This window comes from Sebastes fasciatus, chromosome 16, assembly GCF_043250625.1.
Source record: "Sebastes fasciatus isolate fSebFas1 chromosome 16, fSebFas1.pri, whole genome shotgun sequence".
In the NCBI taxonomy this organism is placed as follows: Eukaryota; Metazoa; Chordata; class Actinopteri; order Perciformes; family Sebastidae; genus Sebastes; species Sebastes fasciatus.
Window position 1 is genome coordinate 18,529,689 of NC_133810.1, and position 13,435 is coordinate 18,543,123.

The following is a 13,435-nucleotide window of genomic DNA, read 5'->3' on the forward strand; positions in this document are numbered from 1 at the left end:
CAGTATGTGGCTGTGGTGACATTACAAATGCAGTGCAATATGTGTAGGTTTGCATGTCCAGTTCAGTTCAGTTCAGTTCAGACAACTTTATTTATCCCGAAGGGGGCAATTCATTTGTAGCATTCCCAGTCCATACATCCATACATACAACAGACAACCAATAATTAGTTAAGTCGAAGGAAACCTATTAAAGGCATGGGGCAGTTGGAGGGACAAGTTACAATAAGAACCATATAAATACATAGGATTATGGCAATAAAAGCCAAAAAATAAGAAACAATATATAAGAACAACATATCTTAAAGTTCCTCTAAATAACAGTAATTTAAAATGGAAATGGTCTGTGTTCAGCAGTTTAACAGCAGAAGGAATAAAGGACTCCTTCTCCTTAAGGGCACATTGTAACGTAGGCCTGAAGGCATCAGAGAGAATTCAGCTGAAAGAATGTGATCTGGTTGGCTGATTTTTTTTTTTTAGCTTTCTCAGCCACCTGTTTCTCCCAAATTGTGCCCAAGTCCTTCTGCTGAACTCCAATAATCTTGGAGCACACTTTGACTATACTATTTAGACTGGTCTTGTCCTTCACAGACAGCCACAAACGAAAAGGTTAAAAGGCTTTCAAGGCTGTCCAGGCTGTCCAGGCAAGCTGACAAATATCTGTGATTTTTTTTAAAGAAAAAGATAAATTCAAATATATTAAATGTAATATTGTAAATGCTGTGTTTTTCTGACAAGACAAAAATATCGACAACAGTGTTTCTTTTATTTTGGAAGCAAGGAGGAAGCAGAAGTGACGTCATTCCTGGTGGGCGGGACTAGCTCTTTGTAACTTCCACCAATCGCGTACTTGCTTGGTGAAATATGAAAATGGCGGCTCTCTGTAGTGAGTTTGGGGACCTGGTCCAAATCAAGAAACAGCTCATATCCGTGATATCGCTTTGTAAAGAAAGAGGACTGTTACACAGCGCCAAGTGGTGAGACTGACTGTCTCTAACATGTCCCGTTAACTGACTGTCTGTTGCCCTGCTACCTATAACGTTAGGAGTTAGCGTTACCGCTAGTTACCAGGCAGTTAGCTGGCTAACGTTAGCATCGCTGTTTACTAGTCTCATTATAATCATGTAGCTAAAGTTAGCTGAATATACAACACTGATTTTGTTAAGATATTAACGCTAGCATGATGTGTAACGTTACTGGACATAGTGTGACTAAAGAAAAAGTGACGTTGTGGTGTTTTCTTTGCTACAAGAAGAAGTCTGGTGTGATAAACTGACTGCAGGCTGTTCTCTGGCAGTGATGTTAACGTCCATGCTTCCTGTGTTTACCTTTTAGGGCTTCTGAACTGGCATTTGCTTTGGATCGTCTTCCCAAGAATGAATTACCCCCATCACCTCCTTTCACTGAGGTTTGTACACTGCCAGGTCCTCGGCTCTTCTGGGTTTAGTTAGTACTCATATAATTTGAATTACCTATCATCTAGTTTACCTCAATTTCCCCTTTTTATTTTTATTCATTTGCACATATATAAAACTGCTCAAAATCCAGTCAATGAAAATAACAAATAAAGAAATGTGTCAGGAGAGGTCAAGAAGCCACAGGCTTATACAAAGGACCTCCCCCCAACCCCAGAGGATAAAAAAAACGATACCAAAAAAGGAAGAATCTAAACTAACATAATTTTAAAAATACAACAAAAGTTAAACAACAACAAGAAGTACACAAAATGTGCAGAAAGACCTAACCAAACCATAAAAACCATAAAAACAATGTAATACTTACAAAAAACAGTACAGAAAAAAAAGAATGTATCTAAACATATCAAAAGATACTTAGACATGAATTAAATGTGATGAATTAAATGTGACATGTGACTTGAAGTGCCATAGGGTTATAAATCATATATCCTGCTGTCTGTCAGTATCACATATATATATAGTATATTCTTTTTCCGTGTGTCCTGTGTGATATTGACAAAGTGAAATATTCAAACCTAAGAATCCAATGTTTTATGACTGCGTTACCATTCCATCAAATGAAATATACTAGATGTTTTGTACATCATATAATACACATTTACTCAAAATTCAGCCCTAAAGCTGGGACACACCAACCCGCTTCACATCGCTTTAGCCATGGCCAAAAAAGTTGCACTCGAACACAGCGTAAAGACTTAAGCCGACGGCCAACTACCACGCACGTTCTGCACCTGCGTGAGATGAAATAAATCTCCACACCAGCAGGTCGTGGTAACCAGAAGACTTTTCGTATATACAAGCCGTTGTTATGATACATACAGTACATGACATAAAGCGGCGTCTGCCGAACATTTGCACACCACTCTCACTCATTACTTAGCTTCATTCCAGATGGCCATGTCGTTGTGAAAACATCTGTGTATTGGAATGATCAGATGAGATGAAGATGAATAATGAGAAGAGCCTTCCGTGTTCTTCCTCTTGACTTTACTCGTTGGCTTGCTTTTCCTCACTTCCGTTTCTCTTCTCGTGCTCTGACTCGTTTAAGCTGAACAGCAACAAGCTGAACAGCAACATGCTGAATTGGATGAAAAACCTCCAATACGGGCAGTCTAGAGCCGACGGTGCAGGACACACCGAAAAAACTAGGCCGACGGATGCTCACTGAGGGCCCCAAACTGTCTATTGGCCGACCGTCGGCTTGGGTGTGTAAGGGCCTTAACCCCAACCAATGGGCCTCCAACCCCATTGGTTCCTTTAAGTATTTAAAAATAGGAAACAAATATGTAGTTTCATTTGTCAAAGGTCGTGTTTAGAAGGGAAGCCACGAGTTGGGGAAACTCTCACGAGATGGTTAAGGTTATAGGCATTGATCTCTAATAGTTAAGGTTAGGCATTGATCTCTAATAGTTAAGGTTATAGGCATTGATCTCTAATAGTTAAGGTTAGGCATTGATCTCTAATAGTTAAGGTCAGGATAGGTCATCGGACAGCGAGTCTTGCAAGAGTTTTTGAAAGTTTTTGCAGATTTCAGACCAGATTTCGCAATTTGTGGGTAACCTCCTAGACACGACTTTTCTCAAAGGGCTGGCCTAATTAATTCCATAAAAACAGCTGGTATCTGTAGTTTTTAGCTGAGGTTACTCAGCTTAAACAGGAATAAATAGTGAATTTGTTGGGGACTATCTTTCAGCCACAAGGACAATGTATGTGGGATCTCAGAAATAAACTACAGTGCCCATGTTCATCGTAATAAAGGAACATGTCACCCAGTGGAATGGTGTGATCTAATCATTTATGTTATGTTTTTTTTAGTAGTTTTTGGACTACAATGATGGTCTGTGGCACAGAGGAATAAACTAGATCTGGGTTACGCTTCACGGGTGATACTTATTAGTAGGATCCATTCATTGTTAGTGTTGGTCTTTTCATGGGATTTGTTGGCAACAAGAAAATAAAGATGCAAAGACGTTAAAGCATTAAACAGTTAGTCAACTGTCTTACGCAAGGAAGAAATAAACAATATCAGGTGCAGAGCTGCAGCCATTTAATGTTAATCAATTGTGTCCTTCTTGCTGGGAGGGAAATGTTATACTGCCCCCTGGTGACAGTTTTTGATGTAGACATAAAAATGGCTCATAATCATGTGTTCAGAAGTCACCCATACAGTTACTACACTACACATGGATGGGACAGCCCATTTGTTTTTCAATGAGATTAATCTTTTTTTTTTTCCAGTAATGAAATTGACTTCATAAACATGATTAGGATGACTTTTCTTGTTCATTGTCTTTCCCAAATACAGGAGGATGCACAAGACCTGGACGCACTTACACTGGCCAAATCCTACTTTGACCTGAAAGAGTATGACCGTTCTGCTTACTTTCTGAAAGGCTGCTGCAGTCAGAAGGCTTATTTCCTCTATATGTATTCTCGCTATCTGGTAAGATTTTGTAGATATCAAGCCAACATCCTTTGAGCCTCGATTTCATTTCATGACACGACTGCTTTCACTATGATTGTAATGCTTGTGAACTATTTTGAAAGTTTCCTTCTTTTGTCTTCAGTCAGGCGAGAAAAAGAAGGACGATGAGACTGTGGACAGCCTGGGTGAGGACTTGTCTGTTTCGACGTTTTAAGAGAACAGAAATTACTTTAGTTATCCTTTTAACATTTGACAATTTTGTGTTTTTCTGTGTGGTACTAGGCCCTCTGGAGAAGGGTCAGGTGCGCAATGAAGCCTTGCGAGAACTGAGGGTTGAGCTCAGTAAGAAGCACATTACAGGAGAGTTGGACGGGTTCACCCTGTACCTGTAAGAACTTTTCCTCCAAAGTGTTTCCTCAGATTAGACAGATGAATACAGTGGACTGCTCATAAACTGTATACATGTGTGTGTTTGTGGATGTGGGAACACAGGTATGGGGTGGTACTACGAAAGCTGGATCTGCTGAAGGAGGCGGTGGAGGTGTTCGTTGAGGCAATTCACGCACTTCCTCTACACTGGGGAGCCTGGCTGGAACTTAGTAACCTTGTCACCAACATTGAAATGGTAGGTAACCACCTTTGTGTTTACACATTAACTTCATGTGTTCAGGTCCACAGTAACCTGGTCACCTAATCAATCCTCACAACACAGCCTCATGACTTTTAAACTTAACTTTATGTCTCAGAAACAAAACGAAAACTTTCTCATATTCAGTCAATGCAAATAAACATATAAAAAGATCAATCTCAGGCAATTATATGGACTGAAATGATTCCATCTATTTTTCTTCTTTTGGTCTTTCTCCCCAGCTGAAGTCACTGTCTCTGCCAGACTGCTGGATTAAAGACTTCTTCATGGCCCACATGTACACAGAGCTGCAGATGATCAAAGAAGCCTTGCAGAAATACCAGAACCTCATCGAGGCCGGCTTTTCTAAGAGCACTTACATCATCTCACAGATTGCCGTCGCCTACCACAACATCAGAGGTATATTTTCTACCTTTTCAATAAGAATTTTGCCTGTCAGAAGAATGTGATGGGGCAGGTTTTAGTCTTAAGCCGTCCACACATGATGATCAGCGGTAAAATCGCGCTGCATTGGCTGTGCCATTGTTTTCCTATGGGGAGAGTGGTTCGGAAGTACTGCGCTTAAAGATCAAAATTACTTCAACTTTGACCTTGGTTGCAGATGACCTTTCAAAGCGCAACCAATTAAATAACAGCTACAACTGTTGTTGTTGCCTAGAAACAATGAATATTGTTCCTTTCACACTTTTTATGACATATTATACCTGCGCTGCGCTTTGTCCTCTGCCTTTGCCTCATGTGATGGCAGCTTTACAGCTCTCTTGTTTCTATTTATATCAGATATTGACCAAGCTTTGGCTCTCTTCAACGAGTTGAGGGAGCAGGATCCGTATCGTATCGACAACATGGACACATTCTCCAACTTGCTCTATGTCAAAGTGAGTTCACCATTTGTAATGTGATGCCATATTGATTAGCATAGCAGAACTGTGTTTTCACAGGGGGGGTAAGAGATCTAAATAATATCAGCCAGTAGGGATGAAGGGCCTTGCACAAGAACACTTCAGTCACTTAAGACACTTAAGGGTTCACTATATTCTTTTGATGTTTTTATTTGACCACAAGTTTTCAGTGTAGTTAATAAATCCAAAGATGTTTTTTTGTTTTCTGTTGCTGATGGTAATGAATGCTTCCACAGAGCATGAAGCCAGAGTTGAGCTACTTGGCCCACAACCTGGTGGAGATCGACAAGTACAGAGTGGAGACGTGCTGTGTTATCGGTAAGTGTTGAGCCAATCTGATCTTGAACAACCGATCTTTCCCCGTAAGCATTCGTTTTTCATTCAGCGGAATTTCCCTTTGTGATATCAATGTGCATGCAGCGCAAGTATCAAGCTGGAAAGCAGGCTGTCTGCAAGGCAAAGTATCAAGGAAATAAAGTAAAAGACAAAACAAAAATTATCATTGGTCTCAGTTTTAAAATGTTTTTCGATATGTTGTCATGTATGAAAAGACCCAAAATGAACACTGTAAGCGGACTACTTGATTACTATAAGCAAATTATTTCAACAGCGTTGGTATAGGAATGATTCTGTCCCAAACTTTTTGATCCATATAAGCGGTTGATCACTTTAACTGTAATCACTATAAGCGGTTTCCACTGTACATAAAATGTGGCGTAACTTGTCAAAATATAAAGTACAAAAATATTGGTTTCAGCTACACAGTTGTATTAGCTTGCTTTTTTGTTCTTTATATCCTATAAAGATTTGTCAGCGGGTCAGACAACGGAAATAAACATTAATTAAATAGAAATAAATTGTAAAAGTGTATAAGGGCTGAGATTATTATAATGGAAGTATATGATGGCCATTCCCATGTGCACTTATATTTCACAAGTTGTTACAGCAATTTTGGGGTTGATACCATTGTTGCACTTTTTTTACCACTTGAGAATTGATCAAAAATGATCAATAATCCCTCCAAAATACCACCTTAAGACACCAAGACCTTGAGGAACACCATAGAAAAAGCCATGCTGTGACTTGGCATCAAAAACTTTTGTCATTTGGAGATTTCTGCAAGAATTGCATTTTTTGGTGACTAGATGGCGAGCACTTCTGTTCTGGAAACTGCTCAGAAACCCCCTTATTGTCAATCTACCTAGGAAAGCCATCCATCCTCTGAATGCTCTAAGTCTGTAGTTTGTGGTTATAAAGTTTCATGAGGCTGTGATTATCCTAGAGGTCACCACAGGTCATTTTATACAGTGAGCTCAAGTTAAAAAAAATGGTCTCACTACAATGAAATGGCTACCATGGGGACTAACATCATCACACGTGAATACAATTAGGCTCATTGGATCCACAAGAGACTCAGCTTTCCAGTCATACCCCATTTATGTAATTCCAACACTGTCTAGGGACCCTAGTGTGCAGAAATATTCAAATACACCATTTTTAGAATAGGTTTGCATTCAAAATACTGCATGGTTTTTGCCCCTAACTGCATGTGATTATCATAAAGTCTGTAAAGGGGAGAATCGTGGGTACCCATAGAATCCATTTTCATTCACATATCTAGAGGTCAGAGGTCAAAATGGCAATGCCAGTTTTTCCTTGCCAAGGTAACATGGTTGATACCAATGGATCCCTTAGCTTTTCTAGTTTCATATGTCAGGACCTTCACTCTAGCTCTAAAACTTTCAGTTAAGTTGGTTCGGATCCCATGGGTCTCAGAGGGTTAAGGTATCATTTTGAATTACAGTAATTTGTGTAATAAGTTGTGTGTGTCATCCACAGGTAACTATTATAGCTTACGCTCTCAGCATGAGAAGGCAGCACTGTACTTCCAGCGGGCCCTCAAACTGAACCCACGATGCCTCGGTGCCTGGACCCTCATGGGTCACGAATACATGGAAATGAAGAATGCTTCGGCTGCCATCCAGGCCTACAGGTCAGACTGAAGACATCTTCTACATAGTAGAGCACAGATGGCCCTTATTTTGGTGGATATCTGTGTCTTGTTCAATATGTAAATGATGGGATTTTTCACTTATTGCCAGACCTTTCACAGCAGTGTGAAGGATTCATACCAGCTGTATTGTTGTTGCGGGTTGTTTTCTTGTTTTTAACATATATTCTTTTTTATCAGGCACGCCATTGAAGTGAACAAGCGGGACTACCGTGCCTGGTATGGCCTGGGTCAGACATATGAGATCCTCAAGATGCCCTTTTACTGTTTGTACTATTATCGAAAGGCTCACCAGCTCAGGTACGGATTTTGACAACAAAAAGTGTTTTATGCAGGTTTTTTACAAGGGCTGACCCGAATACTTCGAAGCGTCTACCGTTGCCATGGTATTCAACCTCACAATCACTAATTGAAAACTTTGTTTTTAAATTTTTCTATTTTTATCTATATATGTAATAATGTATAAATCCCAAAATAGCACACGAAATAAGAACAATTCCACAACATTATTTTTTATTCATATTCACCGTTAATTATTATTAGTTATTCTCAGACGGATATCACTGTTTGTTGTGTGTAGAGGTGCGTGTGTGTACAGTATTGCGGCTGCGGCAGCGGCAGACAGACAGACAGAAGAACATGTCAACCTGCTGCGCCGTGCTGCTCCACGAAGCTTCGAAGCCCAAATTTTTTTTGCGGGACAGCCCTAGTTTTGACTAAGAATGAAAATTATTTAGAAAAGAAAAACTGTTAAAATATGCATTGTTCATACACTAAATGCTCATTATTTGTTTTGACATACAATTATGTATATTTCTAGGCCCAATGACTCACGCATGTTGGTTGCACTGGGAGAAAGCTACGAAAAACTGTCGCAGCAAGTGGAAGCCAAGAAGGTACACGAGTTAAAACTGCCAGTGATACCTGGTTTGTGTAATGGATTCACTAAGCTTCCTGAAAAAGATCCCTGGCTTCTTCCCTGGCTTATTTTTTACATTCTATTTTTGTCTAGTGTTACTGGAGGGCATACTCTGTTGGAGATGTAGAGAAAATGGCTTTACTCAAGTTGGCAAAGTAAGTGTCTTTCACTGTATCCTGAGGAAATACAACTGAAAAAACAGCAATTTACATGACATTTTCTTTAACACTTAAGCACAAAAATGAAGTTCCGATCTGCATCTTTTTCCCGTTGTCACATGTTAATTGTATCACCCAGAAATGGAGGTTAAATGTGAATCTGCTTATTCCTTTGGCAGGCTCCATGAACAGCTGAATGAGTCTGATGATGCTGCCCAGTGTTACATGCTTTACATCCAAGACATTTTTTCTTGTGGGGTAAGCACTTCAAAGTATCTGAATAGATATGCAGATTTTTGACACTCCTGTCCCCAAACTTATGTATAGTTTTGATGTTGGGCTGTACTAGTGGTTTGGGTTTGTCCCCTAAAGTTAAATGACATTTTTCGACATACTGTAATATGACTTTTCTGAAACTTTTTTTGACATATACTATGACATTTTTGATATTTTTCGACATGCTGTAGTATGACTTTTTTCATGACTTTCAACTTACCATACTATGAATTTTCATGACATTTCATTTTTCAACATACTGTACTATAACTTTTTTTTTTGTACTGTTATCGACATACTATACCAGGACTTTTTTTCAACATGCTATACAATGACTTTTTTGACATACTATACAGTACTATGACTTTTTTTTTTTTTACTTTTCCCCCCACATACTATACTGTCTTTCTTGACATGCTATACTATGACTTTTAAATATTTTTCAACATATTATACTATGACCTTTTAAAAAAAGTGTCAACATACCATACTATGACTTTTATTATTTTTTCGTCATACTATGACTTTTTTTTTTTTTTTTTTTTAGATGAACTGGAAAGACCCAACCTCACTTAAGTCTTTCCAGAATTGGACACTGTTATAGCAGCAGATCAATGCCTTTGGCTTGAGATGTTAATTATTAAAAAAAAGGATATAATGTCCACATGCCTGTATTGTATTTGTCTGGAAGAAATCCATTTCTAATAAAATCTTGTCATCACAGGAACAGCTGGAGCATGCTGAGGTGAGCACAGCCTTGCGGTACCTGGGTCAGTACTATTTCAAGAACAAGCTCTACGATGAGGCATCCCTCTGCGCTCAGCGCTGTTGTGACTACAATGACGTAAGTGTGCCTGCATAATTTGACCACTGTGTTCTAGTTGCTGTAGTAGAATGTAAGTAGTAACATTGGAACATAGGGGCTGATCACACCGAGGTGCGTCACTAGAAAAAAACATTGTTTTCCTATGGTACAGTGTACCTGCCATGCACCCCTCTTTTGAGCCATGTGTCGCGGGTTTTAGACAAGCATAAAAATTAGAAATATTATCAACTTACCCACGACCACAGCTCCAGTTACAATGCGTATGTGTCATACCCCATAGCCCAGCCACTTTCAATAAGCCTTGGATGTCGGTAGATGTGTAGTGCTAGCTAGCAGACAGAGCTACGGAGAAGCCATATTGTGATAGATGCATGTGGGCTACTGTAAGAGAGAGAGAGACCAAATATTCCCGTTGTGGTTGCAAGAACACAGCCGCTGTTTTGCTCTACGCGCTTTGGCAGCAGAGATGCCTGTAGTGGCGCGTCTTGGTGTGATCAGCCCCTAACTAATGTCAATTGTCACTCTGCTTGCAGGCTCGCGAAGAGGGAAAGGCTCTGTTGAGGCAGATTTCACAGGTCAGAGATCAGATTGAGACGCCATCAGCAGATCTGTTTGCGCCGCTCTCAAACAACAACACTCCCGTCAGGAGGGTGTCTCCACTGAACCTCATCTCCTTTACACCCTGACCACCCTCCTATTCACTTGGAAAATGGACAATTTGTTTATCCAACTGCTTGGGGGGGGGGTTTGACTTTGCCAAAAGACAGTGTTGGAAGGACCTACTTGTTGATATCAAAATTTGCCATCTTTATCATTTTTGTCCAGGATAAGTCAAACTCTATGCTGCAAATGTAAAAACAAAGCTGTTGCAGTAAATGCTGGGACAGTTAGCCTGATGTATATACCTCAGTGAACTGAAATGCATATGGTTTTGAATAGATTTTTTTAATATACATGTAGCTTTTGTATAATTCAAGGCTAGTTCAACAGTAAAAAAAAAAAGCACAAAGATCCTTTCAGAGCACAAACACTCAGTGCAAAGAGGAGACACCTTGAACTATTTACATATATACACACACACAACATGTAGAACAAAGACCCGTTTGGACTTGCAGTCATGCCTCATCAATGCTGTATATATGTAAATAGTTGAAATAAAGCATACCTGTTGGGACTCTGTTTCTCTTTGTAAAGGCTAGCAACACACACATGCACTATTCTTACCATACAGCCCATAACTTATCAGCCACTGAACAGCTTTACTGCTCAAGATCATCTCAATTCCCTTAGTAGTGCACTGCAATCCTAGTTAAAGCATAACTGTTTTACTGGTATGAACATAATGACTATTTGGCATGCCAACAGTGGATTAACTGGGTCAAAAAGTGAATATATACAAAGCAATATAAAAATACTATAAAGTTACCAGCAAATATAACCTTTTGCATAATATCAAAGATGCTCAAAAGAGCTCAGTACTTTCCCCTGAGACTACGAGTGGTGAGGAGGGGGCTGCGAGGTGGAGACTGCTGGCGAGACCGCAAGATCTGTGAGTAAGGGGTAAGGTTTGCGTCTTCAACAGCACGAGTGTTGTATTTACGTGTTGGGGTACGTGTCGGGAAGAGAGACTGGAAAAAGGGGCGTTTCTGCGGAGGCCGGTTCTCGGTGTCACTTGGTGCAGCAGCAGCCCCACAGCCCCTCTTCTTGCAGGAGCCTGGTGTGGTGGTGGTGGTGGGCAGCTGGGGTCGGCCAGCCTGTGTCTGGGCCAGGGTTTCTGCTTGCCGCCTTAAATCAGCCTTTACAACCATCAGACCATTCTGGAGGTCCAATAGGATCTGGTCCTAAGAAGAAGTCAGTCAACAGGGTTAGACAAGACCACCAAGGGGGAAGTTAAGGAGAAGAGTAAGGTGGGAGGTTGGAACAGAAATGTGAGCCAAAATGAAACTCTTGATCATGCTTTTGCACAGTAATCACCTGGTGCAGAGGTTAGAAACCTAGATTTTGTTTAAAAGATAGCTGTGCATCAAGATATCAAGATTGTTAGTGAAGAGAGTAGAGGGAGAGAAAAACATTTTAAATTGAGAATTGCACTTTAAACAGATCTTGCTTTTTTTTTTTTTCCAGAAGGCTGAGCAACCTATTCAACAATTTACGGAAAAACTCAGTTTATAAAATAATTCATTGTTCTATACATATCTGTTGTTGTACCTGTTTGGCCAGTGTCTCATCTGCAGCTGTTAGTGCTTGCCGCAGCCTTTCCCCTCCTGTGTTGCGACAGCAGGCTCGTTCACCAGACTGCAGGTCCGCCCCGAGCCTCTGCAAATCCAGGCGCAGCTGACGCAGATTCTGTTAGAAAAAAAAGTCAGAATTTTAATATTTCTGACTGTAAAGAGACATGCAGAAAAAAAACAGTGCATTTCATATGGTACAGCAGTAACTGACCCGTTGACCGTCCTCCAGCTTGCGGTCAGCAGCACCAGGGAGGGTGCCTGTTGAACCTGGGACTTCCAGCTGTCTCTTCAGCTTTGTCAGCTCTGCATAGGCAAGCAAAACAAGACAGTCAAATACAATTAACAATATCCAAACATCAACACATTATCAGGGCAGTGTTTTAGTCACCTTGTGTCTTGGTGAGTAGCTCAGCGCGACACTGGTCAAGCTCGACATGAAGTCTGCCAAATTCTGTTTGAGTAGTGAGACGCTGAGAACGTCGAGGCCCTTCAAAGTCTCCCTGTGGCACTGACACGCGTACCGGCTCAGCTACCTTGTTTTTTTCAAGGGCAGCGGACAAAGCTTCAATCTCCTGATCACGCTCCTAAAAGAAAAGAAGACAATTAGTGAAAAATATCTTAGCATGGATAAAGCAACAGCATTACAAATATAACTACACTGTGGATAAGCATTGCATTTGAGGAAAGATCTCATTTAACTGAAGTGCAGATTTTTACAGATTATGTGTGCATTGAAAACATGCCATGAGAGAAACCATCTGAAAGTAATGTAAACTTAGGACTGATGATTGAGCGCTCACCGTCAGCATCTGGCTGTAGAATATCTTCAAATGTTTTTGCACGCTAGATATCTTGTCTTCGTACCGCTCTTCGATTAGAGCCCTCTCTGCCTCCAAGGTCTCACTGTAGGGCAAGAAGACAAAAGGTCAAAATATAGCATGTCAAAAGAAGTCATTGTATAGTATAGCGAAAAAATAAGCCATACTATAGTATGTCGAAAAAAGTCATACTACAGTATTTTTTAACAAATAAAAGTCAAGGTACAGTGTGTCGAAAAAATAAAAGTCATAGTATGTCAAAAAAAAGTCATAGTATAGTATGGCGAAAAAATAAAAAAAAGTCATAGTACAGTATGTCAAAAAAAAGTCATAGCATCATATGATGAAATAAAGTCATAGTTATAGTATGTTGAAATAATTTAAAAAGTCAGTTTAGTATATCGAAAAAAAGTCATGGTACAATATGTCGAAAAAATAAAAAAGTCAGTATGTCAAGAAAATAAGTCATAGTATGTTGAAAAAGTCATAGTATAGCATGCCGAAAAAATAATAAGTCATAATATAGTATGTCGAAAAAAAGTCATAGTATGGTATGTCGAAATAATTAAAAAAGTCAGTATAATATATCGAAAAAGGTTAAAGTATAGTATGTCAAAAACATTTAAAAGTCATAGTATAGCATGCCAAAAAAAATAACTTTATTTTCGGTTCTTTAAGAGCTGGTTTAAAGGCTAAAGCCTGGTCTAGCATACTGCAAAATAAATCAATTTAACAGTTTCATACT

At 39.7% G+C, this 13,435-nt stretch overlaps 2 protein-coding genes across 7 annotated transcripts in view; one reads left to right on the plus strand and one right to left on the minus strand.

The window, feature by feature from the left end:
• cdc23 (CDC23 (cell division cycle 23, yeast, homolog)) overlaps positions 1 to 10,650 on the plus strand; it is a 70,649-nt gene extending 59,999 nt beyond the window's left edge. The window contains exons 1-16 of one of the 2 annotated variants that reach the window (XM_074611706.1): positions 808 to 974; positions 1,333 to 1,405; positions 3,781 to 3,918; positions 4,043 to 4,085; positions 4,183 to 4,288; positions 4,393 to 4,525; positions 4,771 to 4,948; positions 5,330 to 5,427; positions 5,688 to 5,769; positions 7,291 to 7,444; positions 7,643 to 7,762; positions 8,283 to 8,358; positions 8,475 to 8,536; positions 8,719 to 8,797; positions 9,540 to 9,659; positions 10,175 to 10,650. In XM_074611706.1, coding sequence (XP_074467807.1) covers positions 862 to 974; positions 1,333 to 1,405; positions 3,781 to 3,918; positions 4,043 to 4,085; positions 4,183 to 4,288; positions 4,393 to 4,525; positions 4,771 to 4,948; positions 5,330 to 5,427; positions 5,688 to 5,769; positions 7,291 to 7,444; positions 7,643 to 7,762; positions 8,283 to 8,358; positions 8,475 to 8,536; positions 8,719 to 8,797; positions 9,540 to 9,659; positions 10,175 to 10,327 — 1,728 coding nt within the window. In that variant the 5' untranslated portion in view covers positions 808 to 861 and the 3' untranslated portion in view covers positions 10,328 to 10,650. Of the gene's footprint in view, positions 1 to 807; positions 975 to 1,332; positions 1,406 to 3,780; positions 3,919 to 4,042; positions 4,086 to 4,182; positions 4,289 to 4,392; positions 4,526 to 4,770; positions 4,949 to 5,329; positions 5,428 to 5,687; positions 5,770 to 7,290; positions 7,445 to 7,642; positions 7,763 to 8,282; positions 8,359 to 8,474; positions 8,537 to 8,718; positions 8,798 to 9,539; positions 9,660 to 10,174 lie in introns of those variants that run through there. The other variant, XM_074611707.1, reaches the window with a different exon arrangement.
• kif20a (kinesin family member 20A) overlaps positions 10,571 to 13,435 on the minus strand; it is a 119,795-nt gene continuing 116,930 nt past the window's right edge. For 4 of the 5 annotated variants that reach the window (XM_074611699.1, XM_074611698.1, XM_074611701.1 and 1 more), the window contains 5 exons: positions 12,673 to 12,775; positions 12,261 to 12,456; positions 12,084 to 12,175; positions 11,850 to 11,987; positions 10,571 to 11,482 (listed from right to left, as the gene is read on the minus strand). In XM_074611699.1, coding sequence (XP_074467800.1) covers positions 11,114 to 11,482; positions 11,850 to 11,987; positions 12,084 to 12,175; positions 12,261 to 12,456; positions 12,673 to 12,775 — 898 coding nt within the window. In that variant the 3' untranslated portion in view covers positions 10,571 to 11,113. Of the gene's footprint in view, positions 11,483 to 11,615; positions 11,658 to 11,849; positions 11,988 to 12,083; positions 12,176 to 12,260; positions 12,457 to 12,672; positions 12,776 to 13,435 lie in introns of all 5 variants that reach the window. The other variant, XM_074611702.1, reaches the window with a different exon arrangement.